The 19,314-nt window shown below is 38.1% G+C and overlaps 1 protein-coding gene across 1 annotated transcript in view; it reads right to left on the reverse strand.

Annotated features, from left to right (window-relative positions):
- kat2a (K(lysine) acetyltransferase 2A) overlaps positions 1–19,314 on the reverse strand; it is a 42,212-nt gene that overhangs the window by 21,201 nt on the left and 1,697 nt on the right. The window contains exons 2-11 of the mRNA XM_072561485.1: positions 15,966–16,089; positions 14,433–14,578; positions 13,067–13,156; positions 10,866–11,047; positions 9,430–9,621; positions 6,599–6,705; positions 4,314–4,424; positions 2,641–2,777; positions 1,047–1,255; positions 231–357 (exon numbers count right to left, since the gene is read on the reverse strand). Coding sequence (XP_072417586.1) covers positions 231–357; positions 1,047–1,255; positions 2,641–2,777; positions 4,314–4,424; positions 6,599–6,705; positions 9,430–9,621; positions 10,866–11,047; positions 13,067–13,156; positions 14,433–14,578; positions 15,966–16,089 — 1,425 coding nt within the window. The remainder of the gene's footprint in view (positions 1–230; positions 358–1,046; positions 1,256–2,640; positions 2,778–4,313; positions 4,425–6,598; positions 6,706–9,429; positions 9,622–10,865; positions 11,048–13,066; positions 13,157–14,432; positions 14,579–15,965; positions 16,090–19,314) is intronic.

Genomic DNA, 19,314 nt, shown 5'->3' on the forward strand with positions numbered 1-19,314 from the left:
TGCTTCACCTAAGGCCCACTAAGTAACATCTTCAGTAGGGTAATGAAACGTCTGGAAATGAACCTTCCAGCTCAGCGAGCAAACCTACATAAAGTTCAACTGCCATGGATCACAGGTTAACTCAGCTCCCTTATAGAGATGTAATGAATGGTGGGGCGAACAGCTGGTTCCTGTTCCTGTGGTATGCAAGGACCCCCTGAAAGGAATTGCTCCAGGAAATTATTCCTCACCTTCACCTGCTCGTTGGATGTGACAGCACAAAATACAATTTCTGTGAATCCTTGAGTGGGAAACATTCTAAAGCATATTCCTCCAATAACTCGACCATCTTTGATCAGGGCCAAGGTCTTGTGCTTTCTGTAGGAACAGGGTGTGTCACATATTGTGCTATAGTTGAAATAGGTTTTGCAAAGTTCATTAAACATAAAGATAATACAACCTGTTTTAGTTTAATCTCAGATTTAAGAGGTTACCTGTGATGCTTACACAAATGGTACTGAAATACTCAGTTCCTATTTCAAGGATACAATCAAAAATGTCACCATTAACTGCAATTTGAAATACAATTTAGATAGATACGCAGACCAATAAATGCATAACTATTTTTACCATCAACTTCAAATGCTTTAATTTCAATGTGTCACAATTCAGGACATTTTACTGAAGTGAACACAATTTGGTTAAAATTTATTTTCTCAATGTGTCGCAACATTGAAAACACATTCATGAAGATCTTTCCTTAAAAATATTAAAAGGTAGCTCAGAGCCAAATTAAAAGATTTATTTGAAATAAACCAGAATTATCCCTACTTCCCTAAATAAATTTCAAAATGGCTCATGTGTGAGCTCACTGAATATTTCAATTCTAACCAAAAAGAAACTATATACATCAGTTGGTCTTCTAGCAGTTAAGATTTCTAAGTAGTTCTTAGAAGTTTTTTATTTTATATAGAAGGTACATATTTTAAAAATCATTGCTGATTATAAGGTACCATTTGTCTGTGTGAAACTCAGCTACATCATAAAATGCTCCAAAAAGTACTTACGGGTCAAAGACAAGCCTTGTGATGTATTCTTTTGGCATACGTGGCAACTGATGTGAGAAAACATTTTGTAAGCCAACCAACCACATCATTATTTTCTTATTTGACCTCTGAGAAAGTGAGTTTCCTATGACATGAAATTCAATAACACCTCGCCGCTCCTCCAGACGTGCAGCTTCATCACGAGCTGCATTTGCAGACAACAAATTTGTCTAAAAGAAACCCACAAACAAAATGTACATTAGAATTCTCAACCATTGCCTACAACAATGGTTGTAGCATTACAAGCAACTCAGTTCATTCTCATCAGCAAAACTTCAAGGGAAAGGTTTGTTTTAAAGTAAAACAGAAAAATTGATGAACTTGCAGCAGTATAGTTACAGTACTATCTAAATAATGAATTACAACATAGGATACAAGATGCAATAACTTAAATTTACTAATTTGCTTTGCAATGCTTTTTCTGCTGCTTGTTTGTAAATTAAAGCACCATATTTGATTATCATCTCCCACATAATGTCCTTATTCACAACAAAGTAAACAAAAGGAAATAAACGGAAGGGAAGACAGCATCGGCGATTCTTGCACAGGTGGTCATGGGCGTTTTGGGGCAGGGCGAAAATGTACACTAGAAATGACAGAGCATAATGCATTGAATGTGAAGGCTTATGGATTGGATGGCAGGGACAAGGGGAAACCTACTATACGCTTCAGTGAACATTGTGATGGAGAATCTGCAGCTGATGATCTACGAAGACTTATAGAAAAAGCTGTTATGCAAAATAGCATTTTTGGAGAGGAGATAGAGAGAAAAACTGGGAACTCTTACTGGAAGTGGGATGGATGAAGCAAAATCAAGTTAGATGTGGGAATCTATGCATTCAATTGATAAATGAATTTGGAGAAGTCAAGGAAGCGGTAAATTGGAGACAGCACCTATGAAGGCAAGGGAAGGTTAGAAAGTAGAAGCAAAGTTGATTAAACATTTCAATTTGTGAGCACAGGAGAAAATGAATTCTACTCTTTTGTTCCTAAATACATTCAACAATCATTGATATACAAAATAAAAACAGTGAGGGACAGGACCCAAACTAGCATGGAATAAAATTCTTAAAAAGGCCCATTAAAATGGCAGGCAAAAGTCGGACCGTTTGAGTATCCATAGTAACATAGCTTGTATTTGGAGGAAGTGAGTGGAGTGAAAGGAAAAAATGTTTCAATGTGAACAAGTTCATGAGGGGGAGAATGCATCATTGGATGAGACAGGTTGAGCCCCATTTTAGTGAAAAAAGGGACCTATATATGTCAGGTCCTCCTAAAGAACAGTGGCTTAGAGGGATTGGAGGCATGTGGTGAGACAGAGACAAGGAAACATTCAATTTGTGGAGGACTTGGCACAGTCTTAGATGGAGGTGGGAAGAACCATGCCAGGGAAGAAACAAATGCAACTGAAATAGGAAACAGCATCACAACTGATCCCTTAGTCCATACCTATGCAGACGTACTTTCAAGATAGGGAATATTGATTGATATTCCCCCCTTGGACTAAAAGTATAAGGTTCGTAGATACATTGCATTATTTCCAGCAGTAACCTACCTCTGGGCCCAACATAGCTGCTGGGTCTGTGATAGTCAACATTACTTCATTAACCAGCTCCATAGGAATGTCACCCATCACACGCATCCTCTTTGCATCTTCGAGGGTCATGGTGTCAGACATTTTCCTTTTTTCACCTGTAAGAGGCCAACAATTACCTTGAAGTATTGGATTTTCTTTTTAAAAAGATTCAAAAGCACGGCTTCAGGTAATTCACAAATTCAACCACTTGTCTTTGTTCAAGTTAATTTGTCTCAGCCAGAGCTGACCACAATAGTAAAATTACCTTCATAGCCTCTGCTCTGAAAACATATACACAAATAATGGATAAATATTGCACTTAGATGCCATCAAGATTCAGCTGCCTCTCAAAGTCAGTTTGCACTCTGCAGAAATAACAGCTTGACCTGTATTTGCTGCGTTTTTTTCTGCCTGACTGCATTCCAGTAACTAGATGTCTATGCCACTGGATCATAGCAGGCTGGCTATAACAGGGCTGACCCTGCTGCTAAATATCCTATTGACCAGAGCTGCACAGACTCTCGAGCAAAGAGCAACTCCTGGTAGCAATGAAATCAGATCCCACTAACTATCATCATGTTCTGGAGGAAAACTAGGTAGACACTTTTTTTGAGGGTCTGCATACTAAAATCAATGCTAGGTTGCTTGCAAAAAGGAAGGAAATTCACAAGTGAGTCATCAGTTTTCCTCTCTAGTGTGACATTGGCAAATACCTTGAAATTAGTTAACTCTACTCTGAGCAGCGAATGGTACACACTAGAGGAAGAGTGAAAGGAGTCCGGAAGAAAACTTACCCCACTTTATTTGACTTACATTAAAAAGGATTCTAAGTCATTGAGAGAAAGGAGGAAAAAAATGTGTGTACAGTATTAAGCTTTCCTGTCACTGTGCTCGTTGCTAAACCAGATATCACAAAAGTGATGTAACCTATTAACATGGATCTCAAAAGTTCCTTCATTGGAGATTAAGTTTCCTTTTTCACTTCAACACAGAAAACTATGCCATCAGGTCACTCCATTTAAAATGTGAATTCCCCTACAACTGTATTTTTGCATGGCATTAAAAAAAATTGCTGCTGTGATTTAGAAGGCTCGTAACAATTTAAAGCATAAGTCAATAAATGGTGTGTGGATGCCACCATCTGACCAAGATGTATAACTGCATATTTAAGAAAAGCAGCAAATGTGACGAGAACATCAGTAGCTAATCTTGGCAAGCACAGCTAGGTTAAGCCTTGAATATCTAAGTCATGCTACAATACATCATCTATTATCTAGCACTTCATGTCTACTTCTTTTCATTTGACATGCTAAATGGTAGGTGCTTACTCGACAAGCACAAAGTAGTAAAGAGATGGCTCACAGCCTCATCAATTAACTTGGCTGTTAGATCATGGTACAGACTGCTTTCAATTGAATGTCTTAGGCACTTGCACTTGAACAGTCAAACTTTAAAAAAAAAAGTAGGTTTAAAAAAATCCTAATCCTACAATTTAATGATCATAAACTGACCTATTGAAAGGATTCTACTGATCCATCTATTTACATGCATAACATGCACTAGTTCTAACTAAATAACAACATTTCTGATTTTTTAATCTGATAACCATGTCAGAAAAAACCTCTTGCAGTTCATTGGAGCATAATAATTACCTGGCTCTGGCTCAGAAACCCCCATTTCAACACTAATGGATGCTGGACTTGAGCTACAATTGATGTTTCTGCTTGATGTAGGGATACTAGGCACTGGGGATGGACTAACAGCTGAAAAATAAAATGTCAGTCATAAGACATTGTTATTCCAAAACAAGTTGCTATGAACAAATACATCATTACACAAATAAATATATACAGTAGATGATCGGACATCCAAGCTACATTAAAGTGATGCACATTGAACCAGAAAGAGTCTTTGAGCACTATTGGATATCTGCAGTGCAGTTCTAGCTTCAAATTAGTATGGGCAATGTGCATTAATCCTTCGAGGACTGAAGCAGCATTAAAACACTATGAACGTTAGGAACTACAGGCTTGCTGTCATACATGTCATCCACATGCTACTGTGTAATATTCAATATTAAGTTCAAATGGCCCATTTCATATATATACTAAGCATGTACAGTTGAAAGCTGGGAACTGAAGCTCTCTGTATGTTCACATTTCTGCCTGCATATTTTAAACCACTGCTCTGAACATAAATCAATAAAACCCAAACTGAGTTTCTAGATTTGCAGAAAAAATTATGAAATGGGAATTAATAAATAAAAAAGCATTTTTTTCCTGCTTTGTGCCCAATTGGAAAAGAAATATACTGGCAGTTGGGGAGCTCATTAATGGTTGTGGTTAATGAAGGTCAATCACTGTAGGACCAGGACATCACTACTGGAGTACCCTAGGGTACTTCCTGAAATGCAAACATTTCAGCTTAATTTATGACCTCCCCTCCATCACAAAATAAGAACCAAGGATGTGCACTAGGAACTGCACAATATACAGTTCCATTCCCATTCCTCAGATACTAAGCGGTCCTGGTTAACATTAAGTTTGGCATGCAAGTAGTACACATGTCACGCAATGCAAGTCAATGAACATTTCCAACAGGAGATAATATAACCATTTCAACTTGACATTCAATGATGTTACCATTACTGATCCTTCCATCATCACGCTGAGGTGTATCATTCCAAAGAAACTGAACTGAACGAGCCATTTAAATTACTGTGGCTACAAGAACAGGGCAAAGGCTGGGAGTTCTGCAGCAAGTAACTCACATCTTGACTCCCCAAAGCCAGCCAACATCTACAATGTACAAGTTAGCAGTGTGACTGAAAACCATTTACCTGGACGAGGGCAGCTCCAACAACACTTAAGCTAATGTCATCCAGGACAACACTTAATTGGTGCCCCATCTAAAGTAAACACTCACTGGTCCAGTGGCAACAATATGAACCATTTGCATGATGAACTGCAGCAATTCACCAACGCTCCATCAACAACACTTCCTAATCTTGTAACTTCTACAACCAGCACCTGCAAATTCCCCTTCAAGCCACATAACATTCTGGCTTGGAAGTACAGCAAATTTTGTTTTAATCAGCAGCTTAACCGCTAGCACTCTTTATAAACTGGCAAACATTATAATACTGGAAGCTTACAGTATTATCATGATCGCCATGAGGTCAGAGTAATCAGTGGAGGATGGAAGTGAGAAGCCTCTCTGCCACCAAGTTTAAGGCAAAGTTGCATTATTACTCAAGTGATTTATGCTTTAAATAAAGTATATACCCCTTGTATTACATTTCTATTAGTGTGTGTTTCTACATTGATCATGTGGATCTCTTGATCAACTGGAATAGTTGATCAATTAGCACATTCCTGGTCTCATAGGTGTCAGCTAACAAAATGGTTGCTGTATATAGTTGGTTTTTAGATCAAAAAAAATCTTCAATTCTCATCCCAACAATACTGTGGGATATCCACCAGATGGATTGCAGCAGTTCAAAGCAGCAGCTCGCCAGCATCTCAGAGGCCAATCAAGGACGGGCAACAAATGCTGGGCATGCCACCGATGTCATAAACCACAGAATAATTTTGAGAAGAGCTACAGGATGAACACCTTTCATAGCAGACTTAAAACATTGAGTGTTCCAAGATTAAAAGATGCACATTTAAGGTTTTTCTTGTTCTGAACCAGGATGTCTCAGTGTCCCCCTTAGTAAAGCACATTCTCTCACCAGTAATTTTGTGGCATCACTGAATGAGGCTTCTAGTTAATGCTGGAGGAAGGACAGTTTTCTGCTCAATCCACAACTACTTAAATACTAAAGAAAACATGGATGATAAAAAAACAAACTTTCACCGGTGGGACTCTTCAATGAATCCTCCAACACAAGTGAGAGCACACACTAGCAGCAAGTGTCAAATATACAGGCAGATACCTGTCTGTTGCCCCAGTTGCACCCCTTCTGCAGCAGACAAAGTGAAATCAGAATCCCAGATTGGAGAACTCTGACCATAAATTTCTTCTTCCAACATTGACAAGAATCTGCAAGATAAACAAAACTAAACTGCAATTTTGGAAAGATCATTGTATCCAAAAATTAGACATTAGTTGAAACAGCTTAAAACACACCTTTATATATTACCCAGATAAGAACTCCAAATAAGAGGGACCAGGGTAAAGTGATGTAAACAATGCATGGGTGATATGAGAGCAAGAACATTTTCACTGGTTGGAAACGTGGTGGAGGCAGGTTCAGTTGAGGTATTCAAGAGGGCACTGATTGGTTTTTGTCAATTGTTACAGTGTACAGGCATATAGGGAAAAGGTAGAAGGTTGGCATTAGATAATAGAGCTGGTGCAAACACAATAAAGGCCAAAAGGCCTTACTCTGCACTAATAGTCCTGTGAAGACTCTAACTTGTTTAATAAGAACAGACTCACTTCCAAGCGTTTGCTTCAGCATAAAACTAAGTGGTTAAATACCCTAGGTAAAGATTTTTTTAAAAAACATTAGGCAACTTAATTTTTGAGCTTTCAAGCTCCTCTTTGAATTGAGCTCAAACTTGCGAGGTAGATCAAGTTGCACATAAGCCCTACGCAGCTAGTTAAAGATTCCCACGGCAACAAAGTAGAATTTAATCAACATATTTATGCACTATCATACAATTTTTGTCAGTGCTATCAATTGATGATTCTAGTGTTTGAATCAAACCCAGATATATGCACTCTCCAGCCTTGTTCAACAAATGTTACTTTTTATCAGTACTATGAATGAGATCAGAGAGAAATTGTTGGTAGGTGAATGATGGGGGTGTGATGGCTTTAGCAGGAACATAGATTACTAGAACAGTTGATAGGACATTGCTGGTGAAGATAACCAGGACTTCTGAAACATTGATTCGCCCACATATTTAGGATAAAGGTGTATGTGTACGAACAGTTTCTGAGGCGATGTCAGAAGCAAAATGTTTATTCTGATAGCTGCTTCTAAGCTGTGCTTCTTTCACAGCCTCAAAGAAAATACTGCAAAAAAGTGCTGCATCAACGATAAGGGAAATTTAGGGGTGGTATTAGATCTAAGGAAGGGCATACAAATTAGCCAAAAAAAAAAGCAACAGACCTGAGGATTGGGAGGAGTTAATATTGCTGCAAAGACAGACAAAGGGATTGACTAAGAAAGGGAAAACATGAGAGTAACATACATATTTGGTTCTTCCTTCACAAAGGAAGGCACAATTAACCTCCAGACATGTCAGGGTACACAGTGTCTAGTAACAGGAAGGAACTGAAAAAAATATTAGTAAGGAAATGGTGTTGGGGAAATTGATTGGATTAAAGGCAAATAAATTCCTAGGGTTCAATAATCAATATCCCAGAGTACGTAAAGGAAGTGGCCTAGAAATAGCAGATGCATTGGTGGTCATCCTTCAAGATTCTGTCGACAATGGATTGGAGGGCAACTATTATAACTGTCATTTTAAAAACTAGGAAGAGAGAAAATGGAGAATTCTGACTGGTTAGGCTGACATTAGTTACAAGGAAAATGCGAGAATCCATTACAAAATACTTAATAGCAGAGCACTTAAAGCTAGGACATGATTGGACAAGAGTCAGCATAAATCTATGTATCTTGATAAATCGATTGGAATTTTACAAGGATGTAACTAGTAGAGTGAGAAGGGAAACAGCAGATGTGGTTTACTTGAACTTTCAGAAAGCATTTGCTCAGATTCCATTAATTGTACTAACTCGAGAATTGGTTGGCAGGCAGAAAACACAATGTCAGAATAAATGGATTATTTTCTTTGTGGCAACCAGCAACTAGTGGGGTACCACAGGAATCAATACTTATAACTCAGCTATTCACACAATTATATTAATGATTTAGATGAGTGACCTAACTGTAATATCTCCACGTTTGTGGATGACACAAAGCTGGGTGGGAAGGTGAAAAAATGAGAAAGATGCAGAGATGCTGAATTGGACACACTGGCTAGGCAAATGCATTGCAGATGCAGTATTGTGGATAAACGTGAGGCTGGCCTCTTTGGTAGCAAAAGCAAGAAGGTAGATTATATTGCATGGAAATAGATTGAAAAAGGAGGTGGTGCAACAAGACCTGGGTGGCCTTGTACACTAGTTGCTGAAAGTAAATAGATAGCGATATCTTGTTACAATTGTATAGGGTCTTGGTGAGATCACACAGATAGTACTGCATGCAATTTTGGTCTCCTTATTGGAGGAAGGATGCTCTGGCTATGGAGACAGTGCAACAAAGGTTTATCAGACGGAGCTCTGGGATGGCAGATCTGACATAAGACCACCAACTGGTTCGAACAGGACTATATTCACTGGAGTTCAGAAGTATGAGATGGGGGGTTTCATAGAAACCTATAAAATTTGAAAAGAACGAGACAGAAAAAACATAGGATGGATGTTACCGATGAACGGAGTACCAAACCAGGGGTCAAGGGTATGTTATAGGTCATTTAGGACTGAGGTCAGGAGAAGTTTCTTCACCAAGACAGTGGTAGGTCTGTGGAATTGTCTGCCACAGAAAGCAGTTGAGGTCAAAACATTTACTGTTATCAAATAGTTTGATTCTTTCAGCCTTAAGAACTATGTCAAAGGATATGGGGAGAAAGCAGGAACAGAGTTTAGACATGGATGATTAGCCATGATCATATGAATGGCAAAGCAGGCTCCAAGGGCAAACAGCCTACTTCTCCTCACTTTGTGTGTAATCCTGAAGCATTAACCTCTTACTTTGGGAAGTGGGTGAGGATAAGTGTGCGTTTTTCTGGCATCAGCTTGTCTTTCTCCACCCTGAACTTCTCAAGCAACTGCCGTCGTGTGACTGTGAAGATGGACCTCAGCAGTGTCCTCCCAAAGACCTGTGTAGTTTCATATCGAGGAAGACTGTCACAGCTCTGAGGGACATGACAGTAGCAGAGCCACCTGGAATACAAAGAATACCCACGATTTTAAAAAATTACCCCGTATTCTTACAAATAGAAATTCAAAAAGCCAAGACTGAAACCTTAGAAACCAATGTAAAAATTTTACTCAATTCTGAAAAGAAATAATGTATGTCAATATTTCTAAAATGATGCCAGTAAAAGAAAAACTTAGACCTATTATACAATGATAGAGTTCCTTCCTTTATCTGGCACTTAAACTGCTCACATAAATTAACAATTATGGAACACTACAAAAATAGTGAAGAGGAAGATTCAAAACACCACTGTGCAAAAGGGATTGTTCTTCTAAGTTTGGTGATGAGAAAGATTATGGGGCAGAATGGAAAGGGCTTTACATTTTGCATCCAGCTGGTACATGACAGTGAACGCTTACCACAGACTGTTTTATTTGCTAAACATCCTTCACTTTAATCGGCTTAAAATTCACAAAATAATACTAAACATTAAAGCCTCCCCAGCAAAACAGCAAAAACCTTCTTCCCACACAGTAACTGGTCTTACACAGATCAGAGGTTGCAATGCTAAGCGCATTATTCGCATTTACAGACAAGAACAGAAACTATCGTCACCAAGTAATTGTTGACTTGAAACTAAAAATTTCACAAGACTATACTCAAAAGGAAAGGATTAGCAAATAAAACAACAGCTCCCAAGTAGCATATGGAAACTATATCAAATTTAATACTGTACTCCAGGACACAAAGTTAAGATTCCTTCCTCGTTTTTCTCAGTTGGACCTCAGGTGGTCTTTATATTGAACCGGTTTTGTTTTGAAATTCATTGATTCAACAAAGTCAAAAGGGAACTAACATAATATACCCCAGGTGCCAAAATAACTTTTCCCACTATCCATTTTACTTTTGGGATTGAAACAGTTAGTCCAATATAAAATGAGCTGTGGCGGTCTTAAACAATTGCTGACAACAGCCAATATGCAAGAATACCCAATATTTGGCAAATTTATATTATGTCTGTCACAATAAATGCTGCAGAAAGTGAAAGTGTCACATTTGTGCAATAGAATGTTATTCCAACAGTCAAACTGCGACATATTGCTGAGAATGTTCGTAAAGTAAAATGGAAGAGAACCTTAGTTCAAGTCTGGCTGAAAGAAGATTATGCTCACACCAAGTTTGCTTCTCAGATTCTTCATAGTGAGCAAATTCTAAAACAATTACTGAACTTTACACAAATATATTTATAATGCTATCCAATTAATACCTGGTATAATTAACTTTGTACGCATCAACGTCCTCGTTCTGTGACCTCTGCCGGAACTGAGATGGAGTTTCTAGTTTCCAGTAGTTCAAACAGAGCAGAAACATTTTGGAAAGTTCATACATTGTTTGCTTTTCTTTGGCAGGAATGTGGCTGAATTTGTACTGAACAAAATTAAAAATCCCCTGGTAGAAACAGAATATCAAAGATTTAAATTATCATGTGTACTCAAGATACTTTGCTTCAGTTTAAGACAACTTACCTTTAACGATTCCATTCTTAAATCTACATTATCAACTGCCTTGACCTCACTGTAATACATTTAAACTAGTAAGAGTCAACAGGATAAATAAATTAACTGTCACCAAAATAGCTGGAGAGCATTTTGAAGCTCAGGTTTAATTTGAACAGAATGTTCAAGCTGCCTGCTTCAAAGTGACCTTCCAGTTGACAATTCAGCTGCATTATTGAACAATCTTTAGGGTACCCATTGCAGCAACAGAGCAAGCATGCAGAGAAATATGGGGATCATGACACGAAAACCCTGGGGAGACCACCCAGATTATTTTTATGTGGTGCAAAGAACAATATCAAAAAAAATTAAAACTGGCATTTTCAGAATCTCAAACGTCTGACCAGCATCACATTCCAAGGACTTGTACTGTACTATTATCTGAAGGTCTAATTTATAATAAGTGACCTTAAATTTGCATTTAAGCAGAGATCTATTATCTGAAATTGGCAGATTCCAACAAGGCAGAAAAGCAATCACCCTCATTTAGAGAATACTGCCTCATCCACTAATGCTAATTTTAACAAGTTAAAGGCACCACGGCTCGTTCCTTTATCTTCAAGAAACTCCATTTTCTTTTGCTTCGAACTTTTTCCATCAACTCAAACTCTTGAAGATCTAAGGTTCTGAGTACAAGACCCTTTCACGAGAACTCAAGCACAGAATCTGGCTACACTTTACAAGAGCTCCAACTGCTTTAAAATATTTTGGCAAGTTTTGAGTCACTAAAGAAATTTAACTGTTTATAAAATCTTAGTCTGCTCAAGCCACTTGTACACTGACCTTCACCTAATGATGATAATTTGGGCAGTACTCCTCTTAATTTTTGCTTCTCATTCTTTGTCGGTCTGTCTTCCAACCATTGCAATGCTTTGGTTCCTCCCTATATTGCCACTGTGTTGAAGTCAAGTCTCAATGCTTTGTCTCCTAGTCCAACACATTTTTATCATTCGACACATCTCCCCCTCTGTATCCAAATTGTGGAACTCATCTTCCTCAGTTTAAACTTACTCTTGGAATACATAGATATTACAAACCCAAGATTGTTGTTATCTAATAATTGTGAAATTTGTCATAGCCCCAGAGACCCATACGCTGCTCAGCAAGATCTGAGGTAGAAATTTTAACCTGAGCGTCACAGCAACTAAACCTTTATGGTGACCTCAGCTGGTACTGGAATTGAACCCATGCCCCTGGCATCACTTTGTATTGCAAACCAGACGTCTAACCAACTGAGCTAACCAACCCCCAATCTAAGCTTGACCGGCTACCTTTTGCCTCTACTTCTCTTTAATGCTAAGGACTCATGATGGTGTCTTATCTAGGCATCATTATGTTTCTCAGTTTTGAAAAATGACTTACCAAGAGGGTCAAATGTACTAAGTGACAGTGTCCAGGTGTCAATAACATGTCAGAGTGAGATGGAGGTTTACATTCCCCCATTTGGGAGCCATGCTGTTCAGGTAAAGTCAATGCTTACTATTCATTTCAACTCCAAAAAGCAAGAACATTCATAAAAAATTCTTCTATAAAATGGAGTAATTTCTGTATAATAGACAATCTTGGCTTATTTAAAATGCATTATGTCAATATATTTAGTTATGGAACAAGACATCAAATTAGAAATGCTTTTCTCGCCCAGTCTAAAGTACACAAAAATCAAAAACTGGGCCTTTATCCTCATTGATATTCTAATCTACAATATTTGAAATTGACCACCGTTGGTTTTTTACTATCTCATAACCACTCAACTTTAGTCAAGTATTTGTTGTGATGCAAGTTTTGATAAAGGACTATTTGCATTCCCGCTGCATTCACATGTTTAGTCAGTTGGTTTGGATTATGAGCAGAATATTCTGTCACTTATATTCCAGTCAAAATAACAACCACAAATTTTAGGATAAAATTTCACCTGTTCAATGCTCGGTTTTTCAAATGGAGGGCTTCCCAATTTTCCTTCCACTACAGGACGGGCCATTTGCAAAATACATTTCCGTAAAAGCTAACAGAAAGGAAATCAAAGTTACTTGCTTTATTACCATGTGTGAAATACAGTACAGATTGAGTGCAATTAAAGTACAGCAGTTTCAACTTGTACATTGCTTGGTAAACTCTACACAACATAAAAATAATGCTTATCCTCTTCAGTTAATCAAACTTACCTGGAGAGCTTTAATATTACAGGCAAATTGCGTACATGTCTGTTTCACTGGATTTCTAAAAAGTCAATACATATATTGTACTCTTCTCAAAATACAGCAACCCAAAATATAAATTCTAACCAAGCAAAGGACATCCACCTACATTATTACTTTACAGATGCTGCCTGACATGCTAAGTATTACTAAAAATAGAAAATTCTAGAAATGTTGTGAATTGATCATTGAACTTCTAACCTATCCTTTTAATCCTTTCCTCATGGATCCTTTCTGTGATTCTGGTAAAGGAACTCAGGAAATAGGAGGAGTCAGTCAGTTGGCACCGCAAGCCTGTTTCGCCATTCAACTAGATCATGACTGATTTTCCAGCTGAATATAATCATTTTCCTACATTATCCTCTTGCCCTCGATGTCTTTGGTATCTATCAATCTCTGTCCTCTCAAATGTGTAAAAACAGCCTACATCACTATTTAAAGAATCGCATCGTAATTCACCTCTTGCCCTGCCCACCATTTATTTCAGAACTGGCATCATTTATCTGGGCATCCATCTTATACCTCTGTGGCACCCTGAGTTCACAGGCCATATTATTTTCTCTACATTATACTAATGATTACTCTTTAAGAAGTAACTTAAGCAATTTCAGACAACCTGAGGTGTTATAAGGCATACAAGTAAATGCTGACTCTTCTTTTCCTGTTTTTTTGAAAACTTCAAATAAAATATTTACAAATAGCAATAACATGTGCATGTTTTACAATTACGATGTTTCAAAACTATGCAGAAACATTTATGCAACAAAAGGATATGCAGTAACAGTACTGCGTATTTATGTTTTTTGCTCAAAAGACTTACTTTGCTCACAAGATCTTAAAATTTATAACATTAGCATTCACTAATAATGAGTTGCTTATATTCGTAGTGAGCCTCACAATACCTCATTGCAATGTGCAACATACATTTAGCTTGTACTTGAAGTCAAAATTAAGTTTCTTAGGATTTAATGAGAGCTCAGCAAATATTCCTTAAAATACAAAAAGGAAACAAAAAACTGTTGCACTAATTTCAGAAATAACACAATTTAGATCGTCCAGAGAGCACCAGCCGCACAGATTTACCTTGAAAAGATAGAAATAGACTTGTTTTGTATCCGTGTCCTCCTCTTTGTGAACTGACATGAAGAGATTCTCCACATCCACCACCATCCCAAGAAGCCTGTTAATCTCATCTTCTGAGACATTATCCAAGTGAGAAACATGGTCCGCTAATGGCCAAACATGCAAACTATTACAGTCTGAGCATAAGAATGTCATCTGACTAGTTTGCTACACGTTTTCAGATATGATGTAATTTCTACAGCGACAGTGCATTTCATATCTTTAATGAAATAAAAAGCACACAAGCATTAAAAAAAAAAGAGTCATAAAGGATGATCCTCTTAGTCAGAGACATGTTCTTTAAAGCATCTTAGAGTCAAAGACATACAGCATGGAAACAGACCCTTCAGCCCAACTCGTTCATGCCGAACAGATATCATAACCTAGTCTAGTCCCATTTACCAGCTTATGGCCCATGTCCTTGTATACCTATCCAGCTGCCTTTTAAATGTGTAATTGTACTAGTATCTACCATTTACTTTGGCAACCCGTTCCATACATGCACCATTCTCTGAGTGAAAAGGTTGCCCCTTTTAAACATAAGGGGAGGCTGATTAGGCCAGGGCCGTTTTCCTCGGAGCATCGGGGGCTGAGGGACAACCTTATAAAGGTTTATAAAATCAAGAGGAGCATGTGTAAGATAAATAGACAATGTATTTTCCCTGGGGTGGGAGTCCAGAACTAGAGGACATAGGTTTAGGGTGATTTTTAAGGAGAAATGTGAGAGTTTGAGGCGCCAAGAATTTTAGGGAGGGAACTGCTAGATTCTTGACAGCTAAAAGTACTAAGGATTAAAATCATGGAACTACATGAGATCAGAATTGGAGGTGCAACACCACAGGAGTTTATTAAGATTAACAAGTTTATAGAAACAGGGAGAGGCAAAACCATGGAAAATCTGAAAACAAGGGTGAGAATTCTAAAATTGAAATGTCACTTTTTTTACATCACTTCTTTACATGAAGTAAAACTACATTCAATAGCCCTCCAATTTGGCTGAGCAACACAGATGACTTTTTTTACCATGTTAATCTATAAGTGGCAAGCCAATAATTACAAGTCCTACCACACCCACACCATCTTTGTGGGAAAGTCACTGGTATCCAGACTGCATGTATTTTATTTTTGCTCAAGCAAGGCAGGTAAATCATATTGGGAAAATCATCACATGGACCTCAATCCAAAGCAAAGGTCAGTCTTCACCCATTTCTACTTTTCATACCAGTCACTTTTGTGCCATTGAGTGAGGCCAAACATCCCAGGCTGTGCACGCTGAATATTGAGTTGTTACACACTGTGGAATCTGATATGCTGCAATCTAGAGTCAGCTGACAAAAATTCACTGTATTTACATCTGAAAGACAGAAGGCTTTCATTCCATCCTATTGGGCTGGGGTCAAAACAGTGTACCAGCCGTAAGTGGGGTGTTGCTGCAGCACCCAGTTATCACAAATCTTACATCACATTAAAACTTTAGTCCACAAAAACACTTACCCAATGTGTGCCCACAACTACGACAAGGTTCACACAGACTGGCAGCTGGTTGCTGAATATCCATTCTTGGAGCTGTAGGAGGATTTGGATTTTTCCAGCCATTACATTTGCAGGTATCATTCGCCTAGGAAAAAATTTTAAAAATGAATATGTAAACAATAGCTGCATTAATCAAGATGATCAACTCAGCACAGGCTCTCTCAAACTTCCATAGGTTTTGACATGAAGGTATCTGGGCAGTGCCAGGGATTGAGATGAAGCAATTTTATTTAATTTATAAATATATCACTCATTTGTTTCTTGGTAACCCTATAATTCCATTGGAAAGACTGGCCATGGCTTTGAACAATTAAATAATAAAGTGCAATATGATGCATTTTGGAATAAAGAATGGAGGAAAGGCCAAATAATGTGCACAATTCTAAATTAGGTGTACAAACAGAGACATTGGGGGTGTGAGTGCCCAAATTAGTAAAAATGGCACATCATGCTGAAAGTATTTAAAAAGGCTTAAATAGAGCAACTTAAATAGAGGTATAGAATAGAAAAACAAAGAACTTATAATGAGCCTGATTAAAACACTGGCTTATCCTCAACTAGAGTATTGCATCAAATTCTGGGCATCCCATTTATACACAGGCTAGAGCTGAGGAAAGCTTTTGTGTTAGTATTTTAGGAACTGAAATATAGTGACTGAGTTTGCAGTGGAGGGAAGTTCAACTGCAGATTTCAAAAGAGGATGGGAGATACACCTGAAAAGAAACACAAAAGTGAGTTATGAAGAGGGGACATGACAGACTAAATGGCCTCTTTCTGTGCTGTAACAATTCTATAATTCATTGTGAGAGAGGAAATTTATGAATAAAATACTGAAGTCACTGTTTCCCAGAAACTGCACCCATAACAAATGATGACCACAGCCAAATGATTATGCCTCTATATAATTATATAAAACCAGAACCTGTGCTGGATCTGACAGGAATTGTTACAAAAAGTAAATAAGCTAACCAAATGTTTCTCAGTAGCTGACAAACTGTGAAGCTGCAGTTCAAATCAACACCATTATCTTTAATTTCAATCAGGGAATTCATTTAGAGGAGCTTCTCCTTGATTTCAACTGTTGAACATCTCAATATTAAAAATGGTTTCTTAATATTATTCATACATGAATAGTAACTAGTACAGACTTCTCAGGACTTCTTATTCTGAGCGTAAAGCTCTTGCAATGTCTAACATTCACAGAGCTGAATTTTTCTCTGCTTTCATGTATATACATAGCTATTTATTCTAGTTTTGGGTTCAGATGTGATGTGATAAAAACACACGACTAACTATTTAAGCACAGATGGGAAGAATATCACCTTTGCACTTGGAACTACTTGATCAAACCATATATACTGCACAATAAATGTCTCGTAGAGAACTTAAAGTAATAATTCAAATGAAAGCACTACTTTTATGTAGGTTTATTTGACAGATGGATTTTAGCAGTAGCGGTTAAATAATTGTGTTGTGGCCAACTGTATATAGCATGATAAATATCTTGGATGCATCATGACTGAATAGCTCACAATTAAGTAGTCCAGCAGACATATTTATCACACCACTGCTGACCAGGGCAAATCCATTCTGCACACGTAGTACTTTTGTAAAGCAAGCAAAGGGCAGTGATTTTTTTTTAATGGAAATGTAGTTGAAACAAATGTGGAGCAGTTCAGGGCTTTAGGGTACAACTATTTCCAGAAAAAAAAAGAGACTGGCAGATGCTGAAAATCAGAAACAAAAACAGAAATTGCTCCATAAATTCAGGAGGTCTTGCAGCATCTGTGAAGAGAATTAACAATTCAGGTCCTGTTCTGAAGAAGGGTCACTGGACCGAAAACACAAACTCTGCTTTCTCTTCACTGATGCTGCCAAATCTGAATTTTCCAGCAATTTCTGTCCATAATGAAGGGGTTTTCTCGCAGTTTTGAATTCAGAAACTTCTCTTTAAATTCACCTCGAATCATATAATCCAAAATGTATCTATTTTCTACATTATCCATAGAAACATACAAATTAGGAGCTGGAGTAAACCATTCAATCCCTCCACTCCACTTTGCCATTTCACGAGTTCATGCTGATCCAATTATGGCTGCAATTTTACTTTCCTGTTTACACTCTGATATACTTTAACTCAGATGTCAATCAAACATCTGTCTAACTGCCTGAAAAACATTAAGGACTTGCCTCAGCTGCTTGTTTGGAAAGAAAATTCCACAACAACTCTTGGAAACAACTTCTCCTCTCAGTCTTAAATAGCAGACCTGATATTTTTAACCTGCTCCCCCTAGTTCCAGTCACTTGCGTGAGAAGATGCTTCCTCTCATCATATACCATGTCGAGTCTCTAGGCAGAAGTGGGTACTGCAGATGTTGAAGATTACAGTCAAGATTAGAGTGGTGCTGGAAAAGCACAGCAGGTGAGACAGCATCCGAGGAGCAGGATAAGCCCTTCCTGATGAAGGGCTTTTGGCCGAAACATCGATTTTCCTGCTTCTTGGATGCTGCCTGACCTGCTGTGCTTTTCCAGCACCACTCTAATCTTGACCTCAGGGGCAACTTTATTATGCAGAGGGTGGTACGTGTATGGAATGAACTGCCAGAGGAAGTAGTGGAGGCTGGTACAACTGCAACATTTAAAAGGTATTTGGATGGGTATATGAATAGGAAAGGTTTGGAGGGATATGGGTTGGGTGCTGGCAGGTCGAACTAGATTGTGTTGGGATATCTGGTTGGCATAGATGGGTTGGACCAAAGGGTCTGTACACGTGCTGTACATCTCTATGACCTTATGACTCTATGACTTGTCCTCTCAACTGTCAGCTCCACTTCTTTCTCAAGGCAGTTGTGGTTGCTCACATTCTGGCTCACTTTGAGGATATTCTCAGGCTGCTCTGACAGAATTCTGCTAGACACTCCCACTTTCATTCTTCTTCCACAGAGTTTTTCCAGTGATCCTGCTTCACTCATGAGAACAGTAACATAATGGCAATGCTACTCAAGCGGGTTGGCACAATATTGCGGACCAACTGTAATGTTCAATGTTCTACTAGGGATTCAGAAACTTGGACTAATGCCCTGGAGATACAAATCCCATCATTGCAACTGGGGGAATTTAATATCTCATTATTAAGACTTATGAAGCTTCTGTCCAGCTCACTCTGGGCCTTTCTTTCCAATTCTGTTCACATTTAACTCCATATCCATCGTAGAGTCAATAATTATGGAACAGACCAGTCGGTCCGACCAGTCCATGCCAAACATAATCCCAAATTAAACTAGTCCCACCTGTTTGCTTCTGGCCCATA

This window comes from Chiloscyllium punctatum, chromosome 42 (assembly GCF_047496795.1).
Source record: "Chiloscyllium punctatum isolate Juve2018m chromosome 42, sChiPun1.3, whole genome shotgun sequence".
Classification (NCBI taxonomy): Eukaryota; Metazoa; Chordata; class Chondrichthyes; order Orectolobiformes; family Hemiscylliidae; genus Chiloscyllium; species Chiloscyllium punctatum.